This window comes from Dipodomys merriami, unplaced genomic scaffold, assembly GCF_024711535.1.
Source record: "Dipodomys merriami isolate MVZ:Mamm:240054 unplaced genomic scaffold, mDipMer1.0.p SCAF_1, whole genome shotgun sequence".
Lineage (NCBI taxonomy): Eukaryota > Metazoa > Chordata > Mammalia > Rodentia > Heteromyidae > Dipodomys > Dipodomys merriami.
In genome coordinates this window covers 90812482-90833385 of record NW_027202270.1, presented here as the reverse complement: position 1 = coordinate 90833385, position 20904 = coordinate 90812482, and the positions used below count along the sequence as shown (strand labels likewise).

At 45.6% G+C, this 20904-nt stretch overlaps 2 protein-coding genes across 10 annotated transcripts in view; one reads left to right on the top strand and one right to left on the bottom strand.

Annotated features, from left to right (window-relative positions):
* Positions 1-1887: 1887 nt before the first annotated feature.
* Positions 1888-11930, bottom strand: Mrpl52 (mitochondrial ribosomal protein L52). 4 transcript variants are annotated; one of them, XM_070024948.1, is made up of 5 exons: positions 11758-11923; positions 11605-11662; positions 11429-11496; positions 2800-2871; positions 1888-2062 (listed from the first exon to the last, which is right to left on the bottom strand). In XM_070024948.1, exons 1-5 carry the CDS (start codon positions 11912-11914, stop codon positions 1953-1955), a joined length of 465 nt encoding a protein of 154 aa, XP_069881049.1. In that variant the 5' UTR covers positions 11915-11923; the 3' UTR covers positions 1888-1952. The 4 variants fall into 4 exon arrangements, with proteins under 4 accessions (XP_069881049.1, XP_069881043.1, XP_069881045.1 ...); XM_070024942.1 differs by having other exon boundaries at positions 2807-2871; positions 11605-11665; positions 11758-11887; XM_070024944.1 differs by having other exon boundaries at positions 2807-2871; positions 11758-11887.
* Slc7a7 (solute carrier family 7 member 7) overlaps positions 11924-20904 on the top strand; it is a 60427-nt gene continuing 51446 nt past the window's right edge. For all 6 annotated transcript variants that reach the window (XM_070024922.1, XM_070024940.1, XM_070024886.1 and 3 more), the window contains exon 1: positions 11924-12568. The gene's annotated coding sequence lies outside the window, so the exon portion shown is untranslated. The remainder of the gene's footprint in view (positions 12569-20904) is intronic.

Sequence of the window (20904 nt, the reverse complement as noted above, 5' to 3'; positions counted from 1 at the left end):
TTCTCTTCCCTAGCATATTTTGGGTGGCTTGATTCCGGTGATATTCAGCATTTGTCTCACCTCAGTGGGAAGTACTGGGAGGTTGGTGGCTAGGGATGGTGGTGGGGAGTGGTGTGCCTTGTGTGGAAGGCTGAGAGAAGGGGCACTTTACTGAGGGGGTTGTCAGCTGGGATCTGTTGACAACTTCTCCTGGCGTCCTCCCCTCCCCCCTTCTTGAATTCCAAACTCTTAACAAAACTCAGTTCACAACAAATCCCACTACACTGCTTCTGGAGATCCAGTCTTAGGGAATGTCCTTTGCAATTGAGTTCCCCCTAAATTAGAATTGACTAGTTCTAGGGGTTCAAGGCCATGGGACTGGGGAAAAGAAAACCAGCTTTGTGAAACAACATGTTAAGATAGAGGGAAGGGTTGGGAGTTAAAACTTTGGAGTTGCAGAATGTTCTGCCTCTACACTAGAAAAAACGGGAGGCAATTCCTTAAAAAGTAAATCTTTTGGGACTGACTGGACCCTGAACAAAAGAGATATGTAGGGAAGGGGGGGGGGACTGGCTGAAGCTGCCAGTGAGAAAGGGAGACAGATAAGGGCTTGAGAATGAGATCTGGAAAAGCAGCACAACAGAAGCAGGAAAAGTGTGGGAGACAAAACTTGACCATCAGCGAAATCTAAGATCCAAGAATTGCATTTGGTCAGCGAGAGAGGAAAGAGGTGTAGTGGGGGGAGGAAGGGAGGGAAGGCTAGCAGGGGAAGCAATAAAGGAGGCTGGACAGGAATTAGGTCAGGTTAGATACAATGCTCCAGATAGGAATGATCACATTTGGGGCAGAAAGATAGAAATCCACTGTTCTGTCCTGGAACAGGAACAAAGGTCCTATGGGAAGGTAATGATCAATAAAATGAAAGGCTTCCCAAGTCCCGGGCACCTTCCAGTTTATGGTGAATAGTGGTTGAGCACTTGTGTAGAAGGGTGGGAAAGTGAAGGCCCTTCTCTTCAATCTTACATTCAGTCAGCACCATGGAGACCTCAGAACCCAACTCCTTAGGCAGAATATGAACCATCTGAAGTTTGGTATTTCCCATCAGCCTTCCCAGGGGAGGGCCTCCTAGACAATGAATCTGAACCTTGGGCAAACTGACATTGGTTGCTTGCCAATGGGGACCTCAGCTGGAAAGTCTTTTTTCATCAAAACTTTTACTGAACTGCAGGTGGTGACAGGGCTGTGTATATGCTGTTATAATCTTAATATCTAGTAAACCAGGTACTCTCCTTTTCATGTCCATGAAGCAGCAGACTCATAGCCTGGTCAGTCTGGGATAAAAATCCCAAAGCAAGGCTGGAGTTTTGGTTTGGTGATACAGTGTTTGTTTAGCTTGCACAAGGTCCTGGGTTCATTCTCCAGCACTAGGAAAAAACAAAAACCCAGAGCAAATTTGGCTGAACTGGAAATGAGCCAGGGATGAGGCACTGAGCCAAGCTTTCCAAGCAGTGTGCTTAGTTTTCTTTGCTAGTTTCTTTTCTTTCTTTTTTTGGCCACTACCAGGGCTTGAACTCAAGGACCATGCATCTTGCTTAGCTTTTTGTTCAAGAGTGGTGCTCTATCATTTGAGCCACATCCCCACTTCTGGTTTTTGTGCTGGTTTACTGGAACTAAGAGTTTTGGGGATTTATCTATCCAGGCTGGCTCTGAACACTTATCCTCAGATTTCAGCCTCCTGAGTGGTTACAACTGCAGGCATGAGCCACTACAGCCTGGCTTCTTACAGACTGTTCTTTCTGGTATCTGAGCTCTTTTGCTCTGAGGACAGATGGGCTCTCTTCTGCTAGGCTGAGGCAGAAAAGAAATCTATCTAGTCTGATACAAAAAAACATCAGAGAGAGGCTGGAAAAAAGTGTCACGAGTTGTATTTTATTGATCTGGGAAGTGGACCCTGCAGTGAAGCTCCTTTGGCTTTAAGAGCATTTTTCTGCTTCTTTTCTTCTTCCTGTAACTTCTCTTGCTGCCTCAGGTGCCATGCCTGTAATCCTGCATCCATTTCCTGTGACAGCAATACAACTCGTCTCTGAAACAGACAGGAAAACTGGATTACATGTGGGGCTTGAGCACTGTCCCACATATCCTTTCATGAAGTCAGAGGTTTCAGCTGGACATTGATACTGCTGACAGGGGAACAAGTTAGGAAGCAGGAGGAGGTAACAAAAAGTGAGGCAGAATGCCTAATATGAGTTTCTGCCCTCGGAGAATTCCTTCCTCTTACAAGGCCATTAAAACACCTGGCTATTAGGACTGGGGCTATAGTTCAGGGATGGAGAACTTGCCTAACATGCATGGAAACCCTAGTGTTGACCCCAGTACTGTTAAACATTTGGCTGTTAAAATTTTGACAAGCAGAGTAGATGTTAGCAACACAGCTTAAAACACATTATGGTTTAATTTTGTGTGTGTGTGTGTGTGTGTGTGTGTGTGTGTGTGTGTGTGTGTGTGTGTGTGTGTGTGTGTGTGTGTGTGTGTGTGTGTGTGTGTGTGTGTGTGTGTGTGTGTGTGTGTGTGTGTGTGTACACAAGTACTCGGACTTGAATTCGGGGCCTAGATGCTGCCCCTTAGCTTTTTTGCTCAAGGCTGGTTCTGGTTTCTGGTGGTTAATTAGAGATAGGAGTCTCAGACACTTTTCTGTCAGGGCTAGTTTTGAAACTCCATTCTCAGATGTCAGCCTCCTGAGTAGTTAGGATTTAAGGCATGAGCAGTACCAATCACGATTTAAAAAATTTTTTCCCTCCAATCACACACAAATAACCTAGCCACTCACTGCAAACTTTTCTCTTTGGGCTTTTCTTCGAAGCTGGCCTTTCATTGGAGGAGCAGGGCGGCCATCTGCAGGTAGAAAAGTGTAAGAGATGGTTTTAGAGAAACTTGTACAAACCCTGTGATAAGAATGAGGGAAGCCTGGCGCCAGTGGCTCATGCCTGTAATCCTAGCTAGTCAAGAGGCTGAGATCTGAGGACCGTAGTTCAAAGCCAACCTGTGCAGAAAAGTCCATGAGACTCTTATCTCCACTTAATCATCAGAAAACCGGAAGTGGCACTGTGGCTCAAGTGGTAGAGTTCTAGCCTTGAGCTGAAGAGCTCAGGGACAGCACACAGGCCCAGAGTTCAAACACCATGACTGACCAAAAAAAAAAAAAAAAAAAAGAACAGAATGAGGGAAGATGGAGGTGAAGCTGTGGCTCAAGCCTTGGGCAAAAAACCTCAGGGTTAGCTTCCAGGCCCTGGGTTCAAGCCCCATGACTGGGAAAAAAAAAAAAGCAAAAAAAACCCCATGGCCCCCTCCCCCCAAAAAAACCACCAAAAGCAAAAACAAAAATGAGGAAAGAGCCAGGTGATGGTGGCTCATGCCTGTAATCCTAGCTACTGGAGAGGCTGAGATCTGAGGACTGAGGTTCAAAGCCAGGTGGGGCAGGAAAGTCTGTGAGACTAATTAACCCCCAGAAAACTGGAAGTGGCACTGTGGCTCAAAGTGGTAGAGTGCTAGCCTTGAGCAAAAGAGCTCAGGGACAGTGTTGGGGCCCTGTGTTCAAGCTCCAGGACTGACCAAAAGAAAATGAGGGAAGAATCAATCTAGCTCCTTTCTTTCCCTTCACATCCATTGAAGCATAATTCTCCTAAAATGAATCCTTCAACTTCAAGGAAGAGATATGACAGAACCACCAAAGTAAATTCCTAGGCATGTTTCTACTCTATTATTATCTTACAATTCTGGAGAAGTCTAATATATGGGTCTCACTTGTCACAGTTTGCTCTTTTCTAGTACTCTCTGGGTGAATGTTTCCCTTTTCCAGATTTTCAGGTATCTACATTCCTCCTCTCAGCCCACACTCCTTTACTTCATCATCAAAGTCAATACATTCTATCTCTCTAACCATTAATTCTCTTGCTGTCTTTTCTCAGCCTCCAGGGACCATAGCTGGGAAAGGCTCTGCTTTTTTTCTTTTTTTTCCCTCTTCTGGTACTGGGGGCTTGAACTTAAGGCATGGGTTCTATCTCTGAGATTTTTTTGCTCAAGGCTAGTGCTCTACCACTGTAAGCCACAGCTCCACTTGCAGTTTTCTGGTGGTTAACTGGAGGTAAGAGTCGTGGCTTCAAACCATGATCCTCAGATCTCAGCCCCGAGTAGCTAGGATTACAGGTGTGAATAACCAACACCTGGCCTCTTCCTGATCTTTGTGGTTAATTAGAGAGAAGAATCTCTCGGGGTCCTGGTGGCTTGTTCCTATAATCCTAGCTACTCAGGAGGCTGAGATCTGAGGATCACAGTTTAAAGCCAGCCTGGACAGGAAAAGTCCATGAGACTCATTTCCAATAAACCACCAGAAAATGGAAGTGGTGCTGTGGCTCAAGTGGTAGAATGCTAGCCTTGAGCTAAGAGCTGAGGGACAGTGCTCACGCCCAGAGTTCAAGCCCCACAACCACTAACAACAACAAAAAGAATCTCACACTTTCCCTACCAAGATTTGCTTCAAACTGAAGTCCTCTGATCTCAGCTTCTTGCATAGATAGGATTATAGGCATAAGCTACCTGTACTCAACACCAATTCTTTTATTAGCCTAGAATTTAAAGTAGTCTGCAATATCAAATTCATTGTTTTATCTTCAAAATTTCTTCACTTTAAAAACAAAGAACAAATTAACTGCTCTTCATTAAGTCAGTGTCTTTTCTAAATTTCATTCCACTGTACAATGGAATATTTTCCTATCCCTCTTTTTTGGGCAGAACTAGTGAGTGTTTGGACTCAGGATCTCATCACTGTGGTTATTTTCAGGACAGTATTTGCCCAGGCTGGACTCAGACCTCCACTCTGCCCATCTATGACTTTATGCATTGTTGGAATGACAGCTTATTGTGATGGAGTCTTGCTAACTTTTTTGCCCAGGTGATCTTGAATCTATTTTCTCAATCTCTGCTCTCAATAGCTGGGATTTTAGGCATGACCCACTGTACCCAGGTTTTTTTTTTTGTTGTTGTTGTTTTTCTTCTCACACTGGGGGCTTGAACTCAGTATGGGAACTGTCCTTGAGCTCTTTTGTTCAAGGCTACCATTTTAGCCACAGCTCCAGTTTTTTTTTGTTTTTTTTTTTCTTTTTAAGTTGTGGGGCTTGAACTCAGGAGCTTGGGTGCTGTCCCTGAGAGCTTTTTTGCTCAAGGCTAGTGCTCTACCACTTTGAGCCTCAGAGCTACTTCCAGTTTTCTGGTGGTTAGTTGGAGATAAAAAGTCTCACAGATTTTTCTACCCAGGTCAGCTTCAAACAGCGATCCTCAGATCTCAGCCACCTGAGTAGCTAGGATTACAGGAGTGGGCCACCAGTGCCCAGCTTTGTTGTTGTTTTATGACTAGATCTCTCTCTCTTTCTCTTCCTTTCTTTTCCTTCCCACCCTCCCTCCCTCTCTCTCTTTCTTTCTTTGTTTCTTGGTCTGGTCTCACTAAACCAGGCTTGTTTAGGAATTACTTAGGTAGTACAAGTTGGTCTTTAACTAGCAACCTTCCTGCCTCAGCCTCTCAAATGCTGGGATTATAGGTGTGTGAAATGCCCTTTTCTCCTCCAGCCAAGTCTTCATCTTCACCTACTGAAGACTCATGCAGGGTTTCCCCAGAAACTTTAACTACAACTCCAGATCACTTTTTGTGGTGCTGGGGATCCAACCCAAAGCTTCAAGCATTCTTGCTCTCTCTCTCTTGTGAAGAAAGTGCTTATATTTAAAACTGGAGACACTCATTGTACTATTTTTCTTAGCATTATTTAGCTATCTTCCATCCTCCTGGATCCTGGCAAAGTATTGAAATATTATTATTTTCTGTTGGTTGTGGGCTTGAATTTAGGGCCAGGGTGCTGTCCCTGAGCTTTTCTGCTCAAGGCTAGCGTTCTACCAGTTTGAGCCACAGCTCCACTTTCGTTTCTTAATTTTTAGTTGGAGATAAGAGTTTCCTGGAAGCTGGGCGCTGGTGGCTCACGCCTGTAATCCTAGCTACTCAGGAGGCTGAGATCTGAGGATCGTGGTTCAAAGCCAGGCCGGGCAGGAAAGACCGTGAGACTCCTATCTCCAATAAACCACCAGAAAACCGGAAGCAGCGCTGTAGCTCAAGTGGTAGAGCGCTCACCTTGAGCTGAAGAGCTGAGGGACAGCACTCAGGCCCAGAGTTCAAGCCCCACGACCGACCAAAAAAAAAAAAAAAAAAAGAGTTTCCTGGAGGGGCTGGGAAGGTGGCTCAGTGGTAGAGTGCTTGCCTTGCATGCATGAAGCCCTGGGTTCGATTCCTCAGCATCACATAAGCAGAAAAAAAAAAAAAGCTGGAAGTGGCGCTGTGGCTCAAGTGGTAGAGCGCTAGCCTTGAGCTGAAGAGCTGAGGGACAGCGCCTAGGCCCAGAGTTCAGGCCCCACGACCAGACCCTCACCCCCCCCCCCCAAAAAAAAAAAAGTTTCCTGGAGACTTTTCTACCTGAGCTGGCTTCGAACCGTGATCCTGAGATTTCAGCCTCCTGAGCAGCTAGAATTACAGGTGTGACCCCACCAGAGCCAGGCTTGAAATATTACTTAACTTTTAAAAGGCTTATGGTTTGTTTTCCCACCCAGACTAAGTTCATGGAAATCAGGTACTATATTACAAGGTTTTACTGTCTGTACTATAATAAAGATTCTGAAAATTTTGGTTGATTTGCTGAAATTATTCAGTATGTGACCACAATAATTTTATAACAGATCAAGAGAAAGGATAGTTGCTCAGTTAGAAAAAAACAGAAGGGCTGGGAAGGTGGCTCAGTGGTAGAGCACTTGCCTTGCATGCATGAGGCCCTGGGTTCAATTCCTCAGCACCACATAAGCAGAAAAAAAAAAGCCGGAAGTGGTGCTATGGCTCAAATGGTAGTACATTAGCCTTGAGCTGAAGAGCTGAGGAACAGCGCCCAGGCCCAGAGCTCAGGCCCCACGACCGGACCCCCCTCCCCCCCCCAAAAGATACTTATACACTGGTATACTCAGGAGGCTGAGGCAGGAGGACTGAATCCTAGGCCACACTACAAGATTCAATCTCAAGAAATCACATACACACTCACACATACACATACACAAACACACTAAAAAAAAGATGGGCTAGGTGGTGGCTCACGCTTGTAATCCTAGCTACTCAGGAGGCTGAGATGCAAGCATCCTGGTTGGAGGTCAGCCCTAGCAGAAAAGTCTATCACATTCTTTTTTTTTTTTTTTTTTTTTGGTTGCTTGTAGGGCTTGAAGTCTGGGCTTGGGTGCTGTCCTTCAGCTCTTCAGCTCAAGGTTAGCGCTCTACCGCTTGAGCCACAGTGCCACTTCCGGTTTTCTGGTGGTTTATTGGAGATAAGGGTCTCACAGACTTTCCTGCCTAGGCTGACTTTGAACCATGATCCTCAGATCTCAGGCTCCAGAGTAGCAAGGATTATAGGCATGAGCCACCAATGCCCGGCCCTATGAAACTCTTTTTTTTTTTTGCCAGTCATGGTGCCTGAACTCTGGGCCTGGCCACTGTCCCTCAGCTCTTCAGCTCAAGGTGAATGCTCTACCACTTGAGCTACAGCGCCACTTCCTGCTTTTTCTGCTTATGTGGTGCTGAGGAATTGAACCTAGGGCCTCATGCATGCACGGCAAGCACTCTACCACTGAGCCACCTTCCCAGCCCCCGCTATGAGACTCTTATCTCCAATAAACCACCCAGAAAACCGCAAGTGGTGCTATGGCTTAAGTGGTAGAGCGCTAGCCTTGAGCTGAAGAGCTGAGGGACAGCGCCCAGGCCCAGAGTTCAAGCCCCACGACCGACAAAGAAAATAAAAATTAAAAAAAATAAATAAAGCAAAACAAGACAAAAAATCAGAAGGGAGAAAGAAAATATTGTCTAAAAGTTTGAAGGCAAGAAAATAGGTATTATTTTATTTTCTTTTGTCCTAGTACTAGGACTTGAGCTCAGGGGCTGGGTACTGTCCCTTACAGGCTGGGTTCTACCACTTGAATCACAGCCCCACTTCCAGCTTTTTGGTAGTTAATTGGAGATTAGAATCTTTCCTTCCTCACACTGGCTTCAAACTACAAACCTCAGATCTCAGTGTCCCCAGTAGCCAGAATACATGTGTGAGACATTGGTGCCTGACTTCAGAGGTATTATTTATGAAGAAAGAGATACCCATAATCCCAATACTAGAAGGCCAAGGAGGCTGATGATTTTGAGCCAGTCAGGGCTATATAATGAGGCCAGCCAAAGCTACATGGCGAGATGGAATCTTAACTCCCACTCCCTAAAAAGGGAATCAGTATTGTTTATGCCATGTGCTTTACATTGTTTTATTTTATCCCTTTAATTACAAAGGTAAAGCCCTGGAGAGTTACAAATCAAGAAGTTAGCAAATAAGAAAGTCTAAATTAAGAATTAAACACACAGGGGCTGGGAAGTTGGCTCAGTGGTAGAGCGCTTGCCTTGCATGCCTGAGGCCCTGGGTTTGATTCCTCAGCACCACATAAGCAAAAAGAAAAAAGCCGGAAGTGGCGCTGTGGCTCAAGTGGTAGGGCACTAGTCTTGAGCTGAAGAGCTGAGGGACAGTGCTCAGGCCGAGTTCAGGCCCCACAACTGGACCAAAAAAAAAAAAAAAGAATTAAACACAGTAGTGAGATCTGAGAATCATGGTTCAAAGCCAGCCAGGCAGAAAGTCCCTATGAGACTTTTTATCATGAATTAACCACTCAAAAACCTTTAAATGGAGCTGTGGCTCAAAGTGGTAGAGTGCTATGCCTAAGCAACTCAGGGTAGTGCCCAGGCCCAGGATTCAAGCCCCACAAATGCAAAAAAAAAAAAAGAATTAAACATGGGGAGTTGGGCACAGTGGTTCACACCTGTAATCTTAGCTACTCAGGAGACTGACACCTGAGGATCATAGTTTGAAGTGAGCACTGGCAGTAAAGTCTGTGAGACTTTTATCTCCACTAAGTTACCAAAAAGTTGGAAGTAAAGCAGTAGCTCAAGTGGTAGAGTGCTAGCCTTGAACAAAAAAGTCAGACAGAGCCCAGGCCTTGAGTTCAAGCCCCAGGACTGCCATGGGCAATTAAGCCTGGAGTTCAAGCCCAAGCCCAAGCCCTGGTACACACACACACCACCACCACCACCACCACCATTAACAACAAAAACAGGGGCACTAGGTGGGTGTAGCTCAGTGGTACGACACATGCTTATTATGCAAGAGGACCTAGGTCAATTCCAAGCACCTCACTTCAGGTACCCAGTCTTTTCTGGAATTTCATATGACAAAGAGATCCTAGGATGCCTACAGAAAATAGCAGATGATGGGACTGAGAAGGTGGCTCAGTGGTTAAAGCACTTGCCTTGCATGCCTGAGGCCCTGGGTTTGATTCCTCAGCACCACATAAGCAAAAAGAAAAAAGCCGGAAGTGGCGCTGTGGCTCAAGTGGTAGAGCACTAGCCTTGAGCTGAAGAGCTGAGGGACAGTGCCCAGGCCCAGAGTTCAGGCCCCATGACCGGACCCAAAAAAAAAAAAAAAAAGAAAATAGCAGATGAAGGGACGGTGGCTTAGTGGTAGAGTGCTTGCCTAGCATGCATGAAGCCCTGGGTTCAATTCCTCAGAATCATATAAACAGAAAAAGCTGGAAGCAGTGCTATGGCTCAAGTGGTAGAGTGCTAATCTTGAGCTAAAGAAGCTCAGGGACAGTGCCCAGGCCCTGAGTTCAAGCTCTAAGACTGGCAAAAAAAAAAAAACAAACAACAACAACAAAAAAAAGAACAGATGAAAACAATCTCCTTTAGCCTCCTCAGTCACCAAATATCTGAATCAGCAGAATGATTGTCCTGGAGAATCCCCACCCCTGACCAGTTGTAATCTGGGATTTGCTACTTGCTATATCACAGGCATTTCACTTCTGTAGGACTCCATTTTCCTCCCTGTAAACTGTAATCTCTCAGAGTGTTCAGAGTGGCTTCAACTTCTCTGAGGTCCCACTCTTTTAGGGCTAATAATCTATTTGTCATTCTGTTTCAGAAGGTAGGGGAGTTGAGACAGTGCCTTATGCAGCCCAGGCTAGACTGGAACTCACAATCCTCCTGCCTCAGCCTCCCAAGTACCAGTGCTGGGTTTACAGGTGTGCATCACCACGATAGGATTTTCTTTTTTCTGTCAGTTGTGGGGTTTGAACTCTAAGCCTGTGCTCTACCACTTTGAGCCACAGTGCCACTTCCAGTTTTCTGGTAGGTAACTGGAGATAAGAGTGTTGGGGGAGGGCTGGGAAGGTGGCTCAGTGGTAGAGCGCTTACCTTGCATACCTGAGGCCCTGGGTTTGATTCCTCAGCATCACATAAGCAGAAAAAGCCAGACAGAAGTGGTGCTGTGGCTCAAGTGGTAGAGCTCTGGCCTTGAGCTGAATAGCTGAGGAAGAGTGCCCTGGCCCAGAGTTCAGGCTTAACTACCAGGGGAAAGAGTGTTAGGGGCTTTCCTGCCCAGCCTAGCTTTGAAACATGATCCTCAGATCTCAGCCTCCTGAGTAGCTAGGATTACAGGCATGAGCCACCAGTGCCCAGCCCTTTTCTTTTCTTTTTTGGGTCCCGTCTTGGGGCCTGAACTCTGGGCCTGGGCACTGTCCCTCAGCTCTTCAGCTCAAGGCTGGCGCTCTACCACACGCCACTTCTGGCTTTTTTCTTTTTGCTTATGTGGTGCTGAGGAATCGAACCCAGGGCCTCTGGCATGCAAGGCAAGCGCTCTACCACTGAGCCACCTTCCCAGCCACCCTTTTCTTTTTTTTTAAATAAAGGGAAAAGACTTTACTAGAGGAAGTTTGCCATCCTCCATATTCCACCTCTTTGAAGTGCTCCTTTCAAAGAATTCCTCCTGCAGTTGTTATAAAAATATGCATTCAGGGCTGGGAAGGTGGCTCAGTGGTAGAGTGCTAGCCTTGAGCTGAGGGACAGCACCCAGGCCCAGAGGTCAGGCCCCACAACCGGGCACGCCCCCCCAAATGCGTTCACTACACAGAAAAGCAGTTCGTGGTAATTACTTAAACATCATGTCCTCCTTTATTTTTTGTCAGAGACGGGGCTCAGCTTTGTACTAGATGCTTTGGTTCACTAGCTGGAGCTCTAGACCGACTGGGCCCAAGAAGTCACTTTCTCCTGGGCACTCCAAATTAGTTCTTTTCAGCTTATTCTCCGTAAGTCAAGAAGATTCTGTACAGCTCTTTACCTTCTGTGGCCTTAGTTTCACTGACAAAATAAACAAGAATAAACTTCTTTCCTCAAACTCCCGTTTTTGAAATAAAAAGTTCGACGCGTTTTGCACGCAAGACACACTCCCCACCAGGCTGGAATCCCGTCCCGTCCAGGGGCAAAAATCTCCTAGGTCAACTGATCAACGCTCACCTGCGAAAGACCAATCCGGGAGCTCCGTGAGGGGTCCGTATCCCGAAGGGTTGGCAGCCAGCCCTTGCCTGGGGGAGGAAAACAGCCGAGTGAAGGCACGAGCGGCTCCCGGCCCCTGCCCGGCTCCCGGGCCCCGCCCCGCCCCCGGCCCCGGGCTCTCCAGCGAAGACACTCACTGGAGTCGCCACAGGCTGCCCGCCCGGGCCCACACGCCGCAATGCAGCCTCCGGACACCTACTGGGGAAACAAGGCCTAATTAGAGGAGAGGCCACGCAGCCCAGGCTGGCGGTGCCGTCCGCGGGAGAACCCTGAGCCCCCCACCCACTCACTGGAAAGCAGAGTCCCCAAAGTAGCCATGCTGAAACAGCGAGACCGGAAGTGGGCGGGTTTGCGCCCGCCGCGCCGAAGGGGGGGGGGAGGAGGGAGGGAGGGGACAAACAGGAAGCCGCCATCTTGAATCTGGTTTTCAATGACGGGCCCCGCCATCTTGGGTCATCTTGCGGAAGTGAGGAGAAATTGCCAGCCAGGGTTTTGGGGTGAGAAGGAACTGTCGTCCTGCGCATGCGTCCTCGGTGGGGCTTCTCAATGGAGGGCTTTTACAGTTGTGAAATCCCGGGCTGAATGAACTGTTCTGAAGTGTTCCCACAACCTCCCCTCTACTCTTGAAACTTACAGTGACTTTCAGATCCGAGGAGTAACATCCCCTTTGCCTCATTCTACCGCCTCCTGCACTTCTGATATTTTCCCCAGATTAAGAGAACTGATCAAATGTGGAGCGAATCAGAGGATTTTGACTTCTGAGATCTCATTTATACAACAAAATTGAAGTTTCATATGACAAGTGCTGTAGTAGGTGCAAAAGCTTTTATGGAGAATAAAAACAGATTTCATCACCATCCTGATAGAGTTCTCTAGAGGGAGAAAGAAGACAATCTACACATGAATTTAATATCCCAGCTGAGTGCTGGGAAGAAAAGCATGTGTTATTTCTGAGCATATATATGTATATAATGGGAATATGACCTAGAGTATGCTGTCGAGAACTGTGAAGAACAAGTTATATTGAAGCTAAGAGCTGATTTCCTTTTTATAACAGCTACCATCCCACATTCCCTAACAATCCTTGCAGGACCCTATGAGGTAAGTACAAGTTAAGCAACCTTAATCTGAAAAGCTTCAAAATCAACCCTTTTGAGCACAGATATGCCACAAACAGAAAATTCTGTATCTAATCTTGTGTGAATGATTGCTCTCAACAAACAGGTGAACTAAAAATAGTGTATGAAATTACCTTAAGGGACTGGTAATTATAACTCACTGGTAGAGCTCTTCCCTACCATGCTCAAGCCCTAGGTTCATCCTCAATACAGTGAAACAAAACAAAGCACCTTCAGGCTATATGCATAAGATATATACAATATTTTTAATGTTTAGTATTGAGTCCTTACTGGGCGTTGGTGGCTCACTCTTAGAATCATAGCTACTCAAGTGGCTGGGATTTGATAATTGTGGTTTGAAGACAGCCCAGGCAGACAATTCCTAGAGACTTTTTATCTCAAAGTAGCCAGCATAGGGCTGGGAAGGTGGCTCAGTGGTAGAGCGCTTGCCTTCATGCATAAGGCCCTGGGTTTGATTCCTCAGCACCACATAAGCAAAAAGAAAAAAGCTGGAAGTGGTGCTGTGGCTCAAGTGGTAGAGCGCTAGCCTTGAGCTGAAGGGCTGAGGGACAGCGCCCAGGCCCAGAGTTCAGGGCCCACCATCGGACCTAAAAAAAAAAAAAGTAGCCAGCATAGAGCTGGAAGTGAGAGTGTGGCTCAAGTGGTAGAGCACCACCTTGAGCAAAAAAGCTAAGCAAGAGAGAAAAGGAGGGAAAAGAAATGTATTCACGGGCTGGGAAGGTGGTTCAGTGGTAGAGAGCTTACCTTGCATGCATGAGGCCCTGGGTTCGATTCCCCAGCACTACATAAGCAAAAAGAAAAAAGCCAGGAGTGGCACTGTGGCTCAAGTGGTAGAGCGCTAGCCTTGAGCTGAAGAGCTGAGAGACAGCGCCCAGGCCCAGAGTTCAGGCCCCACGACCGGACCCAAAAAAAAAAAAAATGTATTCACTACCAGACCTGTGTAACTGTAATGCTTCCCTAATCATCTTTACAATAAAAATTAAAAAAAAAAAAAAAGAGAAAACAAAGCCCTGAGTTTAAATTCCAGTACTGGTGTGCGCGTACGCAGACACACACACACACACACACACACACACACACACACACACACACACACACACACACACACACACACACACACACACACACACACACACACACACACAAAATTAGGTCCTCTCCTTAAGATACCTAATTATATATGTATACTCAAGTGTTTCAAAATTTGAAAAAAAATGGAGATACCTCTGATAACAAGAATTTCAAATAAAGAATACTCAATCTGCCTGGGAATATGGCTTAGTACTAGAGTGCTTGCCTAGCATGTATGAAGCCCTGGGTCTGATTTCTGAATACCAAACACACAGAAAAAGCCAGAAGTGGCACTGTGGCCTCATGAGGTAGAGTGCTAGCCTTGAGCATAAGAAGCTCAGGGACAGTGCCCAGGTCCTGAGTTCAAGCTCCAGAACTGGTGCACGCGCGCGCGCACACACACACACACACACACAGAAAATCTGTCAAGTAAGTGGTAAAGTCTGAATTTTTTCTTGGAGGGGGGGGACTCTCTGGGTCTGGGCGCTGTCCCTCAGCTCTTCAGCTGAAGGCTAGCGCTCTACCACTGGAGCCACAGTGCCACTTCCAATTTTCTGGTGGTTAATTGGCAATAAGAGTCTCATGGACTTTCCTGCCCAGGCTGGCTTTGAACTGAGATCCTCAGACCTCACCATCCTGAGTAGGTATGATTATAGACATGAGCCACTGGTGCCTGGTAGTCTGTGATTTTTGATGTTTTAAAATCAGTTGCTACTTAATACAACATTGTGAGGCTCCTTCCTTCCTTTCTTCCTCCCTCCTTCTCGTCTTCCTCCCTTCCTCTTTCCCCTTTTTTTCACTATCCCTCTCTCCCTCCCTTCTTTCCTTCTACAGGGTTTCCCTACATATGTCTCAGCCATAGCTTTATACTTGATTCCTTAATTAATTAATTTTTTCTTAATTAATTAATTTTTACCAGTCCTGGGGCTTGAACTCAGGGCCTGGGTGTTGTTCCTGAGCCTCTTTGTGCTAGTGATATACTTTAGCTACCATGCCACTTCTGGCTTTTTCTGAATAGTTTTTTGGAGATAAGAGTCTCACAGACTTTTCTTTTCTTTTTTTCCCTCTCTCTCTTTTTTTTCCTCTCACAGACTTTTCTGACTCTGATTTCGTTGAACCATGATCCTCAGATCTCAGCCTCCTGAATATCTAGGATTATAGGCATGAGCCACTGGTGCCTGGCTCGATTCCTTAATTAAAACAAAAACAAAAACAAATTTGTGAAAATTATTTTTGTACATTTTGTGAAAATATTTTAAGGATGATAATGTAGTGAAAGTGCTTTATGATGAAACTCTTGCAAAAGTATTCATTACTGTATTGCTGGGCTAGACATGTAAACACATGTTGACTGGGGAACCTGAGGTAAAATGGTCTATATCTGGAAATTTATCATTTCCTTTTGCAAGACTGGGAAGTTTTTCCTCAGGAGGTAGCTCATTTGTGCTTTGAAAGAGAGGAAGGGTGGATCCTGGCTTAAGTAGAAAAAGCAAGGGCTAGGAATGTAGCATGCATGAAACCCTGGGTTCCAGTCCTCAGTACCACATAAAACAGAAAAAGCTGGAAGTGGTGCTGTGGCTCAAGTGGTAGAGTGCTAGCCTTGTGCAAAAAAAAAGCTCAGAAACAGTGCCCAGGCCCTGAGTTCAAGCCCCAGGACTGGCAATAAGTAAGTAAGTAAGTAAGTAAATTAATAAAAACAAGCTGTTTGGATAACAATAAAAATGGTATAGGGTAGAGCTGAAATAGAGGTGATGGAAAACAAAAGTAACTTGGCTACAAGCTACCACTTGGACCTGTGAAATTCAAGCAAAGTAAATAGAATAATACTCTTACCATCTTACATTCTTTTTTTTTTTTTTTTTGGTGTGGTGTGGGGTCCGGTTGTGGGGCCTGAATTCTAGGCCTGGGTGCTGTCCCTCAGCTCTTCAGCTCAAGGCTAGCACTCTACCACATGAACCACAGCGCCACTTCCGGCTTTTTTCTTTTTTCTTTCTGGCTTATGTGGTGCTGAGGAATCAAACCCAGGGTGCATGCAAGGCAAGTGCTCTACCACTGAGCCACCTTCCCAGCCCCCTTACATTCTTATATTATTTCTTATTCTCCTCCTTTTCCTCCTCCTCCTCTTCTTTCCTCTCCCTTTCTTCCTTCCTTCCTTCCTTCCATCATTTCTCCCTCCCCCTCCCCCTTTCTCTCTCCTCTTTCTGTCTTTCCCTCCCTCCCCCCTCTCCCACCCTCCTTCCTTCCTTCTTTCTCTCTTTTTCTAGTACTGGGGTTTGAACTCAGGGCCCTGCACTCTCACTTAGCATTTTCATTTAAAGCTAGCATTCTACTTCCAGTTTTTTGCTAGAAACAAGAGTAGAATTGTTTGCTCAGGCTGGCTTCAAACTGTGATCCTCAGATCTCAACCTCTCAAGTAGCTAGGATTATAAGTGTGAGTCACCAGTATCTAGCTTTTTTTGGGGGGGTCATAGATCCTGAACTCTGGGCCTACGCGCTGTCCCTCAGCTCTTCAGCTCAAGGGAGCTCTACCACTTGAGCCACAGCACCACTTCTGGCTTTTTCTGCTTATGTGGTGCTGAGGAATTGAACCCAGGGTCTTATGCATGCAAGGCAAGCACTCTACCACTGAGCCACCTTCCCAGCCCCAGCTTTTTTCTTTTCTTTTCTTTTTTGCTGGTCCTATGGCTTGAACTTAGGGCCTAGGTGCTGTCTCTGAGCTTTTTTGCTCAAGGCTAGCACTCTCCCACTTGAGCCAAGGCTCTACTACTTGCTTTTTGGTGTTTAATTGGAGGTAAGAGTCTCATGGATTTTCCTGCCCAGGCTGGCTTTGAACCAAGTCCTCAAATCTTAGCCTTCTGAGTAGTGAGGATTTCAGCCATGAACCTCTAGCACCTGGCTCCCCCCCCACCCCCCCAGTCTATGGCTATGTAGATTAAGCTGACCTCAAATTTGAGATCTTACTGCTTTGGCCTCTTCGAGTGATGGAATTATAGACATTTGTTTCTTTCTTTAGTAGTCCTTACACATATTAAGATCTGTATTCCTGGCCCAGTACACTTGCATTTACTCTTCAAAACACTTCTACATAAATGATGGAATATGCTTTTCATAATAAATCTGTAAAGTAGATAACAGTGTCCTGGAAGCAATCATTATACACGTCTTTGTGTGTTTGTGGTACCAAGGCTTGACTTAAGGCCTCTCACTCTTGCTCAGTTTTTTGCTCATATCTAGTGCTCTACCCCAGCCTGTCATTTGGAAAGGCAGTCTTGAGGGCTTTTCTGTCCAAGCTGGCTTTGAATTTCAGTACCCTGGATTTCAACCTCCTGAGCAGCTAGGATTACATTGGTGCCTGACCACTATACAGATTTTTTTTTTTTTTTTTGGTAGCTTTCTGGGATCAGAAAATCAACCAAAATGTGGCTGTTGGTAGAGTGTGTGCTTAGAATGTGTGAGGCCTGGGCTGGGAAGGTGGCTTAGTGGTAGAGTGTTGCCTTGCATCCAAGAGGCCTTGGGTTCGATTCCTCAATACCACATATGCAGAAAAAGCCAGAAGTGATGCTGTGGCTCAAGTGTTAGAGGGTTAGAGGGTTAGTCATGAGCTGAAGAGCTGAGGGACAGCACCCAGGCCCAGAGTTCAAGCCTCACAACCGACCAAAAAAAAAAAAAAAGAATGTATGAAGCTCTGGGTTTGATCTCAAGCACAAATACATTCTCTCTGTCTCTGTTCGTCTGTCTGTCTGTCTGTCTCACACACATACACACAGAGTGACCATAGATTTACTGTTTGACAATTAGACTGAGTGACACTGATTCCGAGTTTGGCTTCCTGATTCTTTGTCTGGACCTAAGATAGAGAGCAGAATCCCAGAATTTATAGTTGGGGCATCAAATAGTAGCCAAGGCTTGAAAACAAGCTAGGTGCTGGTGGATCAAACCTATAATCTTAACTATTCAGGAGGCTGAGATTTAAGGACTGTGAAACTCTTTATTTCCAGTGGCTCAAGTGCTAAGAGTATTAGTCTGAGGTACAGTAAATGTCTGAGGTACAGCACCTAGTATCTTAGCTCAAGCCTCAGCACCAGCACTCTTTGGCTTGAAGACTAGCCTAAGAGTCAATGTTCAGGAATTGGTTATAAAATGACAGGTTCACACCACCTGCTATCCTATACAAAGGAATGGAACTAGCATTTCTAAGTATCTCACACATGAGGAATACATGATTAGCTTGCAGAATTGTAGAAAAGGGCAAATGAATTTAGATGATAATGTGGACAATAGGAATGCTCCATGCAAAATGGACATGTGCAATAATTCAGTAGCTGTGGGAATCAAGAAACCAAAGTGAGAGGACTCTGGGAGCAAGATGGGAAGTTTGATTAGAACTGGGAAATCTGAGGAGGGAAGAATCCTTGTAAGGAAGACAAGTTCATCCTTTGACGTGGTTAAAATGGGGTTACGGGGCCAATACATGGGAAATATGGGTTAAGATTTTGAGAAAGAGGAAGAGAACACAATACTGATAGCTAACATCATCACCACTTAGGGAACTACTGAGGGAGGGATTTGACACCTGGACTGCATGAGACAATGACTTCATCAGCTTCATCAAACATGGGAAAACAGCTTTGTCATCCCACACAGGATGTTTTTGTTTTTGTTTTATTGTGCCAGTCCTGGGGCTTGAACTCAGGGCCTGGACACTTCTTAACTTCTTTTACTCAACTAGTGCTTTTAGCATTTGAGCCACAGGGCCATTTCCAGCCTTTTCTGAGATAAGCATCTTTATGGACTTTCCTGACTGGATTGGCTTTGAGATAGGATCTCCAATCTCAGCCTCCTAAGCAGCTAGGATTACAGGAGTAAACCACCAGCACCTGGCTTCTTTTTAAACTTTTTTTTTTTTTTTTTGGCCAGTCCTGAGGCTTGAACTCAGGGCCTGGGCACTGTCCCTGAGCTTCCGTAGCCCAAGGTTAACACTCTACCACTTGAGCCACAGCACCAGTTCTGGCTTTTTCTGTTTATGTGATAATGAGGAATTGAACTTAAGGCTTCATGAATGCTAGGCAAGGACTCTACCACTGAGCCACCTTCCCAGCTCCTTTTTTAAACTTAAAAAAAAAATTTATTTTAGGGAAGGTGGCTCAGTGGTAGAGTGCTTGCCTCACATGCATGAGACCCTGGGTTCAATTCCTCAGCACCATATAAGCAGAAAAAGCTGGAAGTAGCACTGTGGCTGAAGTGGTAGAGTTCTAGCCTTGAGCTGAAGAGCTGAGGGACAGCGCCCAGGCCCAGAGTTTAGGCCCCATAACTGACCAAAAAAACCCAAAATTACTTTATTGTTGCTGTAGAGGTGATGTACAGTGAGATTACAATTAAATGAGTCAGGTAATAAGTACATTTCCTTTCATACAGTGTCTTTTGTTTCCTCTTTCTCTCTTTTTAAACTTTTTTGCCTTTTAAGGATATAATGGTCCATATTTGGCTTTAGTATTTTGTTATCCACTTTTTTTTTTTTTTTTGGGTCTGGTCATGGGACTGAACTCTGGGCCTGGGTGCTGTCCCTCAGCTCTTCAGCTCAAGGCTAGCGCTCTACCACTTGAGCCACAGTGCCACTTCTGGCTTTTTTCTTTTTGCTTATGTGGTGCTGAGGAATCGAACCCAGGGCCTCATGAATGCAAGGCAAGTGCTCTACCACTGAGCCACCTTCCCAGTCCTCCACTCATATTTTTGTATAACATGTTATTCCCAAATCTCTATGATTCTGTATAGCCTGTAGAGTTAATTTTGTCTAAGTACATCAAGTACATTGCTCTGTGGACTTAGGGGGCTTTTTTTTGTTTTCTTTTTTGTTTTTGTATGTGTGCCAATAACTGAGGCTTGAACTCAGGGCCTGAGCACCCTCCCTTCACTTTACTGGCATTTTATTACCTGAGCCACACCTCCTCTTCTGGCTTTTTTTGGTATTTAATTGAAGAAAAGAATCTCATGAGCCGGGCGCTGGTGGCTCACGCCTGTAATCCTAGCTACTCAGGAGGCTGAGATCTGAGGATCGCGGTTCAAAGCCAGCCCGGGCAGGAGAGACCGAGAGACTCTTATCTCCAATAAAACCACCAGAAAACCGGAAGTGGCGCTGTAGCTCAAGTGGTAGAGCGCTCGCCTTGAGCTGAAGAGCTGAGGGACAACGCCCAGGCCCAGAGTTCATAAAGAATCTCATGGACTTTCCTGCCTGGGCTGGCTTTGATTCTTTTTTTTTTTTTTTTCCCGGTCGTGGGGATTGAACTCTGGGCTTGGGCGCTGTCCCTGCACTCTTCAGCTCAAGGCAAGTGCTCTACCACTTGAGCCACAGTGCCACTTCTGTTTTTCTAGTGGTTTATTAGAGATAAGAGTCTCATGAACTGAAGCCGGGCGCTGGTGGCTCACGCCTGTAATCCTAGCTACTCAGGAGGCTGAGATCTGAGGATCGCGGTTCAAAGCCAGCCCGGGCAGGAGAGACCATGAGACTCCTATCTCCAATAAACCACCCGAAAACCGGAAGTGGCGCTGTAGCTCAAGTGGTAGAGCGCTTGCCTTGAGCTGAAGAGCTGAGGGACAGCGCCCAGGCCCAGAGTTCAAGCCCCACGACCGACAAAAAAAAAAAAAAAAGTCTCATGAACTTTCCTGCCCAGGCTGGCTTTGAACCACAATCTTCAGATCTCAGCCTCCTGAATAGCTAGGATTATAGATGTGAGCCACCAGCATCTGTCTTGCTTTGCTTTTCTTATTACTTGCTTTTCTTATTACTTACATGTTTTATTGTAATACATGCTTCTTCTTTTCAAGAGCTGTCAAGTTCCTGTTAAATTACTACCGGCTCAAGTTTTGTTAAATGACTTGGCTTCAAGATGAATCAATTATGATCTTGGGCTGTACTCTTCCTTCTTGCCTGGAAACCCTTGAGCTGTGTGACTTTCCACTTGATTGGTCTTGAAGGCAGGTAGATCTTTCTAGACTTCAATGTTGGCTTTAAAAAATGCCCAAGGTTTATAATAACAATTTAAAAAATCGTAAAAAAAATGCCAAAGGTAGCCAAGTGCTGGCGCTATAACAGTGGACGGAGACCTGGAGGATCCAAGTTCTGCCAACTTGAGCAGAGAATAAATACCTTGAGACTCAATCTCCAGTTAACCAGCAAAGAGCTGGGCTGGAAGCATGGTTTAAGTGGTACAGTGCTAGCCATGAGCAAAA